General features: G+C 40.7%; 2 protein-coding genes across 2 annotated transcripts; one reads left to right on the top strand and one right to left on the bottom strand.

The window, feature by feature from the left end:
* The first annotated feature begins 116 nt into the window (after nt 1-116).
* casp7 (caspase 7, apoptosis-related cysteine peptidase) lies at nt 117-8,852 on the top strand. Its single transcript, XM_085761438.1, has 7 exons — nt 117-285; nt 642-745; nt 3,731-3,882; nt 3,967-4,095; nt 5,450-5,625; nt 5,896-6,034; nt 6,147-8,852. The coding sequence occupies exons 2-7, from the start codon at nt 642-644 to the stop codon at nt 6,371-6,373; spliced, it is 927 nt and encodes a 308-aa protein (XP_085617564.1). The 5' UTR covers nt 117-285; the 3' UTR covers nt 6,374-8,852.
* A 338-nt stretch (nt 8,853-9,190) lies between these two features.
* On the bottom strand, nt 9,191-14,947 carry LOC146968181 (E3 ubiquitin-protein ligase TRIM58). Its single transcript, XM_085761437.1, has 6 exons — nt 14,876-14,947; nt 14,673-14,768; nt 12,371-12,604; nt 12,261-12,280; nt 11,352-11,494; nt 9,191-10,364 (listed from the first exon to the last, which is right to left on the bottom strand). The coding sequence occupies exons 1-6, from the start codon at nt 14,909-14,911 to the stop codon at nt 9,787-9,789; spliced, it is 1,107 nt and encodes a 368-aa protein (XP_085617563.1). The 5' UTR covers nt 14,912-14,947; the 3' UTR covers nt 9,191-9,786.
* Between the last annotated feature and the right edge of the window lie 159 nt (nt 14,948-15,106).

Raw genomic sequence — 15,106 nt, 5'->3', positions numbered from 1 at the left:
AGTGAAGTGTAGTTTTTTTCCCCAGAAAAATATTTGACTTACTGTTTTCTGTAACTGTTCCGTAACTTTAGGTACCAAACCAGGCAGACGTGGGTGATGACGCACCGCTATGACGTAATTACGCACCACGGGAGTTTGAGGCGAAGTGTCCGAAGTGTCAACTTCTTTCGTTTTGCTGTAGAAAGTTTTCTGAGGAACAGAAAGTTGACGACAACTGTGGAGTAGAAGAAGCGACTCACCGCCAACCTTTACGCAATTATTATCATATAATAACAGTAACAGAGAGTAAGTTCATGCAAACACAGCTGCTGAAAGTGGGTTTGTTTTAGTTTAGCGAGACTTGGCACTGTTTTGTTTGTTTATGCTAATCGTTATGCCCAGTTCAGCTAGCAAGTGAAGTTTAACCCATGACGTATACGCTTTTTAATGAAACTAACGATGTAATGTAGTGGTAATTTTGTTGTATAAAAGTTTATGATGTTTTGAAACAGTTTGAACAGTTTTAAAAACAGTATTGGTGTCAGCAGCGATTGAGGAATAATGCAGAGAAGTTAGCATAATCATTATTCTTAACACCATGGAAACCACTGCTGCTGAAACCACTGTAGGCTTAGATGTAACACGTATCATACCAACTGCAGATGGCTGGGGAACCTGGGAGAGCTGAACTTGGTGGTGGAGTTGAGGAAGGAGACCAAACGGATGCAAAGCCTGACCGCAGGGGGAGATTTCTGCTCTTCGGGAGGTAACTTTATTCTCCTACACCTGTAACGTTATTGCATCTGCTCAGGAAAATCTATACAACCATTTGGGATGTAGGGTTTATAAATCTCATTTCGGATTAAATTCGCTCATACAGACCTTTGCATATTCATTTGTGTTTCACTTTCATTATTGTTCACCCCCTAGTTCGTGGGAAATCACTATTGCAACAGTATTGGACGAGGTTGCTACAACAACTATCTATTGCCTAATACATTGGGCAATAGATAGTTGTATGTAGCAACCTCGTGTGTGTATTTTAGTTTTTAGTGTTTTCTTCATGATTTCATCTGTTGTAATGCATAAGTAGAGATTTGAAGATGCATGATTTGCAGCCCTTCAACTTTTCTTTCTGTATATTTGACAGTTTTTTCACTGGCAATTTATGGTTTGTTATTTTATTCAGTGTTGTCCTCCAGAACAGATTTGCTTCTGTTTGATTCTGGCAAACTGTGGTTGTAAAAACACTGCGGTGGTTTATTATTTATTAGCTCAAGCAGTTACTACAAGAAGGCATCACAAACTTCATACGGCTTTGCCCTTTCAGCTCTGTACAGCTCTGTGGTTCTGGTCCCTCTTTGCCTTCACTAATCCAAACTTTAAAAGATATGAGATATATACCCTTGATTTGACACTGCAACCCAGTTTTGGATAGTCTAATTAGTATAATGGGGTGAATGTGAATACTATCTTAAACTGGGGTCAGTCCTCAAGTGGCTGCTCAAAATTAGACTATACCACACTAGGGTCCAAAAAAAAAGATTATATTCCAGAGTGTGGGTCTTTTTACAGTGTCTTACATCTGACTTTTTGGTAGAGGTGTAAACGATGCATCAAGTGATTCCCCTTTTTGTGTTCCAGTTTCACTCACTAGGTGGCACTGTGAGTCTTTATTGTGAAGGAATATTAGTCATCCATATTTCTTCCGACACTTATAATCAAACTCAAGTCTGTGCATGGTATTTTGGTATTTAAAATTTTACCTCAAACTATCACAAGAGTAAAAGATCATTCTTACTTTTGAAGAAAAAAAAAAACAATAAAAAAAAGCACATTAGATTTTAGATTTAAGATAATAAGAGTTATTGTTTAAATATAAAATATCTTATTGTACATTAGGACATAAAAAAAACTGTTGTATTAAAAGGCAGTATTTATAATCTTCTGAGTGGTTTTGCTTAGCCACTTAGTCATGGCTTCTTTATAACAGACAGGGGTGCTATATTTACACATATGACGTTAAACTAATGTCACCTTATCTACAGTACAAGGAAACAGTTCAACAGATCAACTCGTGGCACCTCGTTAGTCATGCCTGTGATTCCAAGTCATCTTTAAACTATAAAAGACTTAAAATAAATATTACATCATAAAGACTGAGGGTAATCATGTGTGTATACGTGTTGGATTGAAGACAAATCTTTCCTTTAAGACAGAAACTATCAATCAAAGACTCTTTGGTTACAGTAGTTGTAGTAATTTAAGTCGTTTAGTAAGGGTTCTCAGGAATGTATGGGTACTAGATATACTCCTTCTAGTGTAAAGGTTGAAGTAGTCAGTCACTCACAGTACGTATGTCAGTACAGGTGGATTCTGTGCCTGTCAGCACAGGAGCAACTTGTTGCCCTGTCTGACCTCAGCAGGCAGCGAGGTGCAGGGGCCATGTGTGAATAGGCCTTTAGAAAGCGCTGGTGTGGTGGCGAGGGTGCTGACTCAGGGGGCTCACAGTGCGCCGCCCCTGTTCTCAGCACCCGCTGGCCCAGTCAGGTCTCCATCCAGTACAGAGAGCATGTCAGTATCCTAGCACACAGCCAAAAATTAAGCTGCCAGGTCTGGAGAAACATACTCTTTTTTGGGGAAAAAAAAAGAAACGAGACAAAACCAACGCATTTCAGATGCAGAGTGGCGTAGCGCTTAATGACGAACCCAGGTAAGACCGACAGAACTGCCTCATATTCCTCTTCACCGTCCTCCTACCTGCTGCTCTTTCTGCCATGCCCAGCCCACAGCAAAACAGAGTTGCAGCTCTTTGCCCACCCTCACGCAATTGTTTGGTACAGTATGTTGGCACAATTTGGAGGTGGGAGGGGGGCTTCAAAAAGTTCTGGATCACATGTTTGTTAGAATATGGCTGTGCTGCCTGTGAGGGTCTGTGCATGAGACTGTTGGACTGCATTGCTGTGTATTGTTCCTGTGCTTGAGTAACCTGATGACTAGGCTCTTCTGGAACAAGCCTGGATTTTGTGAGCCCCCAGTGGGCCACTGTTGGCTTAGCTATCTGGATGCATCGTTTAAAGAATGGAAATATGACAGGTGTGTGAGAATTGCCGCTCGTTGAAGATTTCCTCTCGCTCAATCTACATTGATGTGGTTATAATTTTTAAAATCTGCTCCGAGCGAAAATGTTCTAGTTTCTTCTTTAACCAGACGGTGGATTACTGCGACCAAATTTGGCCAGAGACATTAATGCCTTATTTGAAAATGTATGTACTCTTTGGTTTCTGAGTAAGTGGTTCCAGTGTTTTCAGTTTGATGTGAGTTCAGTTGTGTTGGAGGGACATTTACCTTTGCTGAAGCAATTGCTGCTATTCTTTAAGAGTCAAGAACATGTTTCTAGACAACTTCTGATGTACAGAACACTGCCATATACAGTGAATATTATAGTTTTATGTGAGATTATGGATTTGAAGATTAGCATTTCTTGCTAACTTGTAGCATCTAAGAACTTTGGCTTGGTTGTATCACAATACTGTTATTTAATTGAAAGGCCAGCGCATTTGGAAATTTCTCATGGATCTGATGTATTACTGTATATTGTGTACATTAACATTTGACATGTGTAGCTGGACTTAAAAATGTATGTTACTACTCATAAGTAGATAATATTGTAGTTTAGTTATTTTTTTATTTTTTATAATGATATTGTGGGAGTGTTACCCTAATATTTGTATCTCTCTGATTCCACCAGTAAGAAGAATAAGGATGGCCAGACGCGGGAGCAGGACTACTCTTCTGAAAGCCATTACAGAATTGTTTCACCAACATTCCAGTATAAGATGAGCCACCAGCGAGTGGGCAAGTGCATCATCATCAACAACAAAAACTTTGATGAAAAGACAGGTACGGCAAACAAGTTTCGAGGACGTTGCCTTTTTAATCCGACTAGAATATTTTTGGACAGACCTAAACAAATTGTTTCGACAGGGATGAATGTACGCAATGGCACGGACCGCGACGCAGGCGAGCTGTTCAAGTGCTTCAAGAGCCTGGGCTTCGATGTCTGCATCTACAATGATCAGACATGTGAGAAGATGGAACGTCTTCTCAGAGAAGGTGAGTAGGAAAATCCTCTGTTGTTCAGTGTTGGGATCTAAGCACCTTTTTCGGGCTCCACAGTCACAGAAGAGATAATTTGAACTTTGTCTAGATACAACTGCTTGGAGAAATGTTGTTCTGTGTAGTGTCAGTCTCATTGTAGATGCTGACAGATCTAGTAATCATTAAAGGTATGATGACCTACTATTAAAATGTCTTTATTAATGCTTAGAAACAAATGTACTGAGCAGAGTTTTCTCTGTCTCAATATGGTCATGCATCTCACCTTAATTATGGAAGTCATTGATGATAATTTGAACAGCTATATTCTCTGTAACTCTCACCAGCTGCTGGTCAGATCTCAATACATCAATTGAATCTTCATATAATGACATTGTGACTGCAACACATGTGTAAACAGCAGCTTGGTTGTGTCATTTTCAATGGAAGGGTTAGTGTGAATGTAAAAATATGATTTAAAGCCCTGGTAGCAGAAAAATACATGATAGGTTGTGTTAGACACCAAATCTAGTGTCAGTCCTTAGGTTTGATATACACACAGTCAGGTGCTTTGAAATATCTCCCTTATGCATTTCTATCTGTACACACAAGTTGATATTTAAACCCCCAATATCTTTATGAATGTTGTATTTTGTTGTATTTTTTCCCCTAAAATCACCAGGTCAGACAGCAGGTGGTGCCATTGTAAAACTAACTGCATTATAACAAGTGACCAGCATGACTTTAACCTTAGTGAAGACAGTTGAAAGGTCACTTCTAATGTCATATGGCTGGTGAACCTTTTGTTTGATATGATATGACGTGACATTTTAATGGCTGCTATTTTTAGAAGCTGCCAATCTGTCTTGTTGTCAGCCATGGCATTAAATTCAGTACCAATGATGCATTATTAATACAACAATAGGTTTCATCCTACAGGATGAGCCATGCATAATTTGGTCTTGCATTACAATCAGTTCAAAATGTTTACCTTTGTCAGCTGTTCGTTCTATGAGACAGTCTCTTATAAATGAATGGCTGGTCTCCCATGACATTATTGTATATTCTCAATGGACAAATCTTAATAATTTTAGATACATGGAACCTTTGAGTCCCTCATAAGAAATGTCAACATCCAATAAAATGATTATAATTAACGTTCATCTGCACTTTCATGCTCCCCTGGGGACAAACATGTGACATTTTATACACTTTAATTAAGTGTTAAGCTCTTTAACATTAGCATAGATGTAAAAGTCGTGTGGTTAAAAGAATCCATTAAATCACTGAGGTTGTGCTTTAATTTCGAGAGGTTTAACAAGGCCCGAGCCGAGCTAAGAGTTGAGTATTTGTTTGTGTGTGTATGGGTCAGCCTCGGAGGAAGACCATAGTGACAGCTCGTGTTTCGCCTGTATCCTGCTAAGCCACGGCGAAGAGGGCATGATCTACGGCACAGATGGAGCCATGCCCATCAAGACCATGACCTCGCTGTTCAGGGGCGACATGTGCAAAAGCTTAGTCGGAAAGCCAAAACTCTTCTTCATCCAGGTACGCAGCTCTTTCATTTGTAAATGATGATGTGATGTACAAAGTAGTGGTAGCAGTAGCGATAATCCAACATGAATGTTACAGTAGAAGTCAATAAAAACATTTGAATGACTCTCAGTAGTTCCCCATGGACAGATGATGGTTGCTGTGCAAAGAAAATGTGCCCATCCCAGCTTTTAAAAATAGTTAATGTTTTAATTGCTTCACCAGGTCATCGTTGAGAAAACTACTCAGGATCACAATGAAATGTCATTTCATTTACTTCACCAGGCTTGTCGGGGTTCCGAATTTGATGATGGTATACAGACAGATTCGGGTCCGCCAAACGACACCCTGGAGACAGATGCTAATCCAAGACATAAGATCCCTGTAGAGGCAGATTTCCTCTTTGCCTACTCCACTGTGCCAGGTACAAGACTGTTTTGACCCGAAGTCTCATTTTAAAGTAAATGTTTTATTGCCAAATTAATGAATGGTTAAAATGAAAGAATCCTGACTTGTGATTTTTTTTTTTTTCTCAGGGTATTACTCATGGAGGAACCCTGGACGCGGCTCCTGGTTTGTCCAGGCGCTCTGCAACGTCCTGAACGAGTTTGGCAAGCAGCTGGAGATAATGCAGATCCTGACACGGGTCAACTACATGGTGGCCACCAGCTTTGAGTCCTGGTCTGAAGACCCACGCTTCAGTGAGAAGAAGCAGATTCCCTGCGTGGTCTCTATGCTGACGAAAGAACTCTATTTCAACTGACCGCCAACCTGACCGACCGGACCGGATGATATCAAAGACTGACTGACTGACGCACTTGACTGACTGTTTCAGGAACTGGCTAAGCGGTCAAAGCATTCAGGGATGATTCAGGCCCAGCAGGACACTGCACATTCGGAGCACATGAAAAAAGCATTTAGCATGTGTAGTTGGGCCTGAAAATCAGCACTCGTTAGAAAAAAAAAAATACAGTGGCACTCTGCGTTCATGTGTTGATGGTGACATCTATTCCACTTCTTCAGGTTGTTCTTCAGAATAATGGCGTCACATTTGATCTGATCTTTGTCGACAGGCATTGTGAAATATCCATGTTATTCTACCGGCCCGGAAAATTTGCTGCCAGTTTTTGTGGGTCTGGGGAATCATATCTGAATATGTGTCTCTCCATTTTCCAGCTTGTAGTAGTAGCTACTGGACAAGGGTGAGCAAGGACAGGGAAAAGTTGGCACTAGCATTTAGTGCATGGAATCGGCTTCTGAATAACTGAAATAATTGGCTTTTGGTGTTGGAGAGTAGTCTCTCCAGAAACTGATCATAAACCTGTCTAAAGCAGTCCAGTGCATGTGTAGAGGACAATACTCGATCGCCATGGCACAGAAAAATAAATTTGGAACTGGGTCAGAGTTGAAAGCTTTTAAAGCATTAATTATTCAGGTATCATTTCATATTTATATTTATGTAATATGATTTTTAAAAAACACTCTTTTTGAGAAGCACTAAGTCTACGGAAATTTGCACTTTGAAACTGAATAGAGTGATTAATAAATTCAAATGGTAAAAATGATCGACCTGCTTTGATTATAAAATTGGTCTGCTAAATCCTTACAGTAGTATCATCTGGAAAATGAATTAGATCATTTTCAGTTATAAATGTTTTAATGTTATCAGCTGTCAGTCGTCCGAAAATAAGAGACAAATAAAAGGACAACACTCTGAGCAGAGACGTATCACGCTGCTCTGGCCAAAGGCTCAGTGTCTCAGCCTTCCTAGCAAGTTTAAGTTGGTAGCAGCATGCTGGCATCCTCAGGTTCTTTAATGTCCCATGAAGTGGGTAAATGTACTGTTAAAGAATTTCATATATGTATGGCTAGGAAGGTGTGATCTTTTGCTGTGTAGTGATTAGTTCTATGAGATTTTGGGTCAAGTGCATAGTACATAGTCCACTCCCATGACGGCAATAATCATTTGCAATTTTGCGAGTTTTCACAGCGTGATGTTGAAGACTTCACTTGCCAGAGAAGGTGAAGTTTGCGTATTTGCATATGATCAAAACAATGCACTTGTTTTATTTATTAGTCACATCAGTTTTATGAATTTCCCTGAAATAGACATTTCTCTAAAATAGCTTCACTGAATGATAAGATTCACGCTGAAGCATTTGTACAACAGAGAGAGAATTTCAGAATGTCTGAATAGTGTCATAAATATGGGAAATATCATAGTGTAAAACTGGACTGGGGCCCAAAGCACAAATGCCACATCATTTCACTGTATATTTGTGTTGTACATTGTCATAATCTACACTGTAGTAACAGGTGCCAAGCAATGTCTTACTATATTAATTTTAAAAATTGAGCTTTGCTTTCGAGTGATTTTAAAACCCAAACTATAAATAATAAGAAAAAAAAAGATGTTTATATATTATTCTTAAGCCAAGTTTTTCCCCAAACAATATTGCATTAAAAAAAAAAGTGGCGTACTATAAAAATATGTGAAAATCTGAAAATATGCTGTTTCATATATAACAAGACATTTGCTGCTGGTCATTAGAAATTACAGAGTTTGTTTATGCAGATACACTCTTACTGTTCCAAAGTCTGTCATTCACAGAGGCAGCTATTACTGGTGGTGACAAGTCTGAACATACACAATCCACATGTCCACACACACACTGTTGCTACAATGTTTTATCACTATTCACATGATTGCATGTATCAGTAATGAAGGGGGGAAGTTCAGCTGTAGCTTTAATTTTCTTATTACCCTTTCTCCTTTTCTCGCTTTGTATTTTTTTATCAGTCATTTTTAATTATTTTAATCACACTTGCATTATATTTATAGGCGCCAGGAGTGTGATCAATACTGGCATTCCCCATTCTTTGTCCAATACAGCCACAACTCTCAAGCCCTCTCAACACATGGATCTCTGATCAGTGACGTGGTGCCCAACCTGTGCTGAACGGAGTGTTTGCTCCACTTGTTTTGGAATGGAATTGGAGGGAAAAATTGATTTTTATGGGTAAAATTTTTAATGCTTTCCGGTGTTAAATGCTGTTGTCCTCAGGAATATATTTGAAAATATTTGGAAAAATGAATGAATGAATTACATAGAAATTATAATCTGGCCCAATATTTCTTTTTTCATTTTGGGGCAATACCTTGTTTAAATAACTTCAAAACAGAGGAATGCTTATGTAAAACATTTTATTGTATTAAACATAAAGAATTTATTGTGTAATAAGCTTGAGTGTCACTTTTTTCTTGTACATCTGTGAACACAGAACACAGTGAAAGGGATACCTTTTCTGATGCTTCATACATGAATCATGAATACATTTAGTTTCATTTACTTCACCAAATATTAAAGATACTAGAAGGTTTTAAAGTAATCTCACTGTTCAGTTTAATTTTTAGCCATCCCTACTTTTAACAGTAGACTGTTTCTTTTTGTTTACACCTTAATGATAAAGCTGGAGATGTTTATATTTTTCTAATTGTGTACAAATCCCATAATAAGATCAAAGCCAACCATAAATTCATTTAAAATATTAATAAATCTAAGCATATAAACCGAGATACAAGTCCCTTATGGGATGTGTTGAATACAGTGGTTCTCTAATGTTTTTGTTTCTGGGAACCGGTAGAAATCCTCACTATAAGAACCACAGATTTCCAGTTTCCATCTGTTCCGACTCATTATCAAAAGACTGACGGGGTTTGGAGAAGAATAATCTAGAATAACACCAGCTTTACTCCTAAAATTAAAGTAATGATAGAAAAGTTCAAAACCTTGATCATTGTCTTTCCAAGTTAAGTGTAAATTACTATTTTTTTTCTTTCTTTACCAACTAATTCCTTGTTCCTCAATTTGTCATCTGAGATTTCTGATTCATCACAGTTTACTCAATAAACATAATAGACATTTCCCACAAAGTGCAGGTGAGAGAGAGCTTTGGTATGTCCATGATAAACAAAGGCAGCAATAACTGGAAATGGATCACACCTGATTAAAAATCGAGATACACCTGAAAATTCCCCCTCAGGTATTTTGACCAACCTGCCATGCACCACACATCTCCACAAGTCTGATCAAGCACCTCATGCATAGGCTATGCCCAAGGGGGCGACACATTCTCAGCCACTTCTGCCCCCACCCTTCCCTTCCTGCCCCAGGCTCAGAGAACAGGAGGGGATCGGGAAGCATCGCAGATTTTAAGGGACTTCCAGTTTGTGCCCTCGTTGTCATGACCAGGACACATTGCTTGGAATAAGGTGTCAGTGAAGGTCCCGGCACAGAAGCAGTAGAGGGGGGTCATGGTGTCGGCTCCCAGGAAGCACACCAACCCCCCGGGGAAGCTGCAGAATACCCCGATGCGTGCGAACTGTCTCCCTGCCAGCAGAGGCAGCTCATGTTGGACGCCATCGTGCCATGCGCTGTAGGCTCCATTAAAGTATTCCACACACCAAGACTCTTTGCCCCGGCCCAGCCAGCATTCCTCCTCGCGGCCCTTGCGTGGGATGCTGGGGTAAGTGAGCCCCAGTTCCCAGTAGGTCTTCTCACTCACCTCCACCTCCCAGTACTGACGGCCCTCGCTGAAGCCCTGCTGGCTGACTACGTTCAGGGTGGTGTCAAAACGGTTGGGGGTTTCTGGGACTTCCTGCCAGGTGTCTATGTAGGAGGCTGAGTCGCCTTTGGGAGAGACGATCAGCTTGGGATGGGCGGTGTCAGCGTCGAGGACAACATCTGCAGCATCTGTGTGAGAGACATCAGAAGAATTGATACAATACGGAGGGAGGTGATACGTCACGTCCTTCCCAACATGCAACAGTCATGACCTTTGACGCAGCTTTGAGCAAGAAGCCTAGGTTACACTTTACTTGAAGGTATCGTCATAAGAGTGACATGACACTGTCATAAGACTGACATGACACCATCATGAACGTGTCATAAACATTATGTCAATGTCATAACGTTATCATTAAGTGTCATTCTGTGTTTGTAGGGTTAGGGTTGGGTTTTTTAGGGTTAGGGTTAGGGTTAACCGAATGACACTTAAAGCAGTACTAAAGAATTTTCAGTTTTGTTTGAGTTTGGCGGCGCCAGTGGCCCAAAGCGGTAGTGTTTTGCCTGAAGGAAGACTCCATTTCCCATGAGCACTAGCGCGTAGCGCCGTAAACATCCTGATCTCCTGGTGCATGGAAGTTAACAGAAGACGTCCAAACTAAGTTTCTGTTACCAGCGGATCATTTCTCAGTAAACACACGTACACAATCCGACAGAAAGGTGCCGCATTACTGCTCCCTCCTCGTCGTGACTCGCAAAAGTGAAAGTGAAACTTAAGTGAGAGCCGCTTTCCTACCATGCTCCTCAAAGCTGCTTAGTGCCAGTGAAGGCGATACAGACCCCCTCAGGCCATGACAGGTGTCATTCAACCTGTTGTAAGTCGATGTAACATCACAAAAGTTCTGAAAATATTATATGAAGGTTGAAAAGTTTCTTAGGGTTGGTTTAATGACAACGTTATGACATTGACATAATGTTTATGACACGTTCATGATGGTGTCATATACTATGAAAGTTCATTATGTCCGTATGGAATAGAAACCGTCAACAAGGTATGAAAAAAACGCTTTGTCCTGAAAAAGAAAAAAGCAACTTATGATGGTGTCATGTCACTCTTATGACGATACCTTCAAGTAAAGTGTTAGCGAAGTCTCATGTGTGTCTGTGTGAACTCACAGCTCTGAAACAGCTTCTTGGTGACAGGGACCTGGGATCTGATGAACAGCAGCAGGTTGATGGTTTGACTCAGCAGCTGTTCGCTCTTGAACTCGTCCATCTGAATCATGTCGGGGTCGGTCAACTTCAGAGTCTCATGAATTCTAAACAAAAAAAACATTTTGCCTTTGATGGACAGGACAGTTGGAGAGTGACAGGAGAGAGGGGGGGGTATGCAGCAAAGGGCTGCCGGGTGGAATCGAACTGGGGCCGCTGCAGTGAGGACTTTAAGATTTATTTATTTGTCATTGTGCATAAACAACAACATTTTTACCCCCTGTAAATGGGCCGCCTGTTCAAACCACTGAGCTCTACAACGCCCCAATAAGTCATAGCTTTTTGTCAGTTCAATTACATTTTTAATCCAGCAATAACCCATGTGACAAATTTCCCAATTACTGAACACAAATAAACATGTAGCTAATACAAACATAACTTTGAAAAAAGAAGAGGTACTTAGAGTGGATGCTGACAAATATATATCATCTTAATTTTATTGATGTTGATAATAATTCTTCTATTATGTAACAGTTCCAACCACAAACAATACTGTATATCTACATTAGATTTTACTAGAATTGAAATTTGTTATATGAGTGTGATCACATCTAACTGACTAACTAAAATAAACTGTTATGTCATTGAGTCCAAGGTAAATTTGTCTCAAACTGTGAGTAACTGCTCTAGATAAATTACGCAGATTGAATTTTGTGGAATTTTCCACTTCCTGTTTGTCAGAGGAAAGATGTTTGGTAGATACTAGCTACTACGCAGGCTGATCTATCAAAGCTCCCTGTTGTAGCTGCCTCATCAAGCAGGAGTACAATTTACCTCACACAGAGAAGCTTTTTTAACTTAGCATAAACATACCTTTTGTCTGTGTCAGTATTCTGTAGAAGATACAAGAAAAAACACATAATCACTGACATTTATTCCACTGAGAGCGCTTGAGTTGTATGAATCTGTGACTTGTAGTTTACCTGGATGTCAGTTTCTTGTGTGTCCTTTTTCACTTGTGCGCTAAGGTTGTCCAGCTCCCTGTTGAGCTGCTGGGTGAGGTGGTAGCAGTCCTCTATCCTCTCCTCCACTAACCTCTCTGTGGCCTCGTGCTCTGTGTCCAGTTGGGTCAGCGTGATGCGTAGATCCTCATCCAGAACCCGCTTCATGTCCTCGTACTTCTTCCGGATTTTCTCCTTCACTGCATTGGTCTTTTTCTACGGTACATTTGTAGTAGAGTAGTAATGCCTTTGTATAGGTACTTTAATACCACAATAATACAGGTAACATATGGCTAAATGTTATGGTGAGGTACATTGTCAATTAGAACCACTGTGAGAGCCATGAATATAATCATCTCAAAACACAATAAAGCTACTTTCATTATCAGTTAAGCTGATAATAATTGAATCCTCTAATTATTTTGCCTATCAAATGGCAATTTTTACAATCACATCACATCTAATGAAGAGAAACAGCTGACCATATCAGCTGAGATGCTGAAAGTAGAAAATGTTGGATGTGTTTACTTGAGCGGTGACTGAAATGATTGATGGTGATTAACAAAAATAGTTGCAGATACATTTTACGACAAAAGATTGATAAATTAATTGACTTCAGATTTCAGACCTGTTCAGCTTCCAGAGCACAAAATGTCAACTTGGTACATGAGCAACAATGAGAGTTTCTGTCAAATGAGCTTAAATGCAGCACAGAGTCTGCAGAGCACCATCAACAAAATCAGGCCCACAGGAGAACGACCACAATACGCGCGCACACACACGCGCACACACACGCATACACAAAAACCAACTGGCAGGATCCATAACTCCACAATCCATAACTCATTTAACCTTGAGGTGAATGTGCTTCAGTAGCACAAGGACGTGCTCTCTGCTGCTATCAGCTAAACACAACAATATGAGGCACTGAACAAACCAAATAAATGAGGCATTCAGGTTACACAGCACGTTACGGCCTTACCTATGTTTCAACCGTTTCAATTGAAACGGGCCCCAGCCACCAGGGGGGCCCCCAGCTGCCAGCCACCAAGTAAAAGACAGTACAATAATTCATAGGTTTCACCTTAACATACACACACACACACACACACACACACACACACACACACACACACACACACACAGGCCTACATCCACCACACACACAAACAGCTCTGTCCACCGTGCGGTCACACACTCGACCCCTGATCCGCTCTACAACCTGATGCGCTCATCATGCCACACCGCGACGGTAATCGCTCCTGATTAGTAATACGGCAGGAAATATCAATAACAACGTAGGCTTACCTTTGAAAACGGCCCGCAAACTATCAATAGACCCTAGTTTTCCTTCTCCCCGTATTATTCCTTTTCTAATGTCCTTTTGTTTTTCCTGCTTTCCTCCTGACGTGCGCACAGTTGATTGACGTCAATCACTTTCCTCCTCTTTTTTTTCTTCCTCGGGTTAAAATTCCTCCAAACAGGCGATCTATGAGTACGTCCTAACTTAACAGAGAAATAAAACACAGCGAGAGTACAGCTAAAATGTGATATTATTGGCAGCTTATTTACAGATGTTAATAATGGAGGAGACAGCTGTCTGTCTGCTGCTCCAGCACCGCAGCACCGACAGGATCAGCGCCTGACGTCTGTCTGTCCGCATGTCTCGTCCTTTCCTTCTCCGTGGTCGTGGTGCTGAAATAACGCGGAGCACTTTGCTCTCATTACTTTTGTTGCAAATTTAAATTCAGAATATTGTTAAAAACTGTAGTTTTTGATTGTGTTAAGATTCCTGTTCATGTCTTTTTTTTCTTCTGGTTTCTTGCCCTGGTAGTGATTTTAACACAATGTTGTGCGTACCTGGGATGCATGGATAGTGCGTTTACTGCGTCCTTTCAGGGTTTAAAGCATCAGCGACACATGGGCACATGGCTGGCAAATAATTTTATGTTTAACAGGGTAGGGCCTCATATGAAATATTGAAACGGGCCCCCAGATGTCTAAGGCCGCCACTGAGCACGTATCATGATTTTTGGAATATGAGAACGGGAATTTTTGGAACATAGCGTTCACAGAGGTTAATGCTGATGGGAAAAAATAGGCCTGGCTTCCTGTTGTTGTTGATCTCATAACCCAAAGAATTCATATCCTTCTCATTATTGTTTATTAAAATCTCAAGTCACTTTCCCCTGTGTGGCCTCAGATTTGCAGGTGTTTTGCTAATGTAAAAAGCAGCTAGAAATGACTAACTAATCTCATACGACAGCAAGTCAAACATACTTACAGTTATCTCCTCCTGCTTAGCCGCCAGCTTCTTCATCCTGTAGGCAATGACATCTCTTTGTCGCTGCAAGTGCTGCTGATGTTTCAGAAGGATTTCCTTTGAAAAACGCACAGGCAACAAAATCAAAAGAAAGAGTTCACCAACTGCAGGTGGAGGGAAGTGAAGACAAATGCTAAGAGCGGTGGGTTAGAGGAAGTGCTTACTTCATTTGTGACCTTCCCTCCTATCTTACCATTCATCTTCTGTAGAGTAGTGCAGATTCAACTCCACCAACCAGTGACAACACGACCACAAGGGCTTTTATAGGCCTGCCATGGATGTGAAGGCTCTGTCATGGGCAAGGGCGGTTGGGAGGCGGTGGGGGTGGGGGTGGATATCTGCCACCCACCAGCTCCACTGTGCTGGTGCACTGGCATGCATGTGCATTGTTTTAT

This window comes from Trachurus japonicus, chromosome 19 (genome assembly GCF_045865225.1).
Source record: "Trachurus japonicus isolate A0001 chromosome 19, Traja_1.0".
Classification (NCBI taxonomy): Eukaryota; Metazoa; Chordata; class Actinopteri; order Carangiformes; family Carangidae; genus Trachurus; species Trachurus japonicus.
Note: the sequence above shows the minus strand (reverse complement) of the source record. Positions and strands in the feature narration are given on the sequence as shown.

Bases quoted from the DNA above. Each gene is read 5' to 3' on its own strand.
- casp7 (XM_085761438.1), top strand. From the start codon at position 642: ATGGCTGGGGAACCTGGGAGAGCTGAACTTGGTGGTGGAGTTGAGGAA. The intron at 746-3,730 runs GTAACTTTATTC...TGATTCCACCAG, and splicing joins AGATTTCTGCTCTTCGGGAG to TAAGAAGAATAAGGATGGCC. The intron at 4,096-5,449 runs GTGAGTAGGAAA...TGTATGGGTCAG, and splicing joins GGAACGTCTTCTCAGAGAAG to CCTCGGAGGAAGACCATAGT.
- LOC146968181 (XM_085761437.1), bottom strand. From the start codon at position 14,911: ATGAATGGTAAGATAGGAGGGAAGGTCACAAATGAA. The intron at 14,769-14,875 runs GTAAGCACTTCC...CGTTTTTCAAAG, and splicing joins GAGGGAAGGTCACAAATGAA to GAAATCCTTCTGAAACATCA. The intron at 12,281-12,370 runs GTAAACTACAAG...TATCTTCTACAG, and splicing joins CACAAGAAACTGACATCCAG to AATACTGACACAGACAAAAG.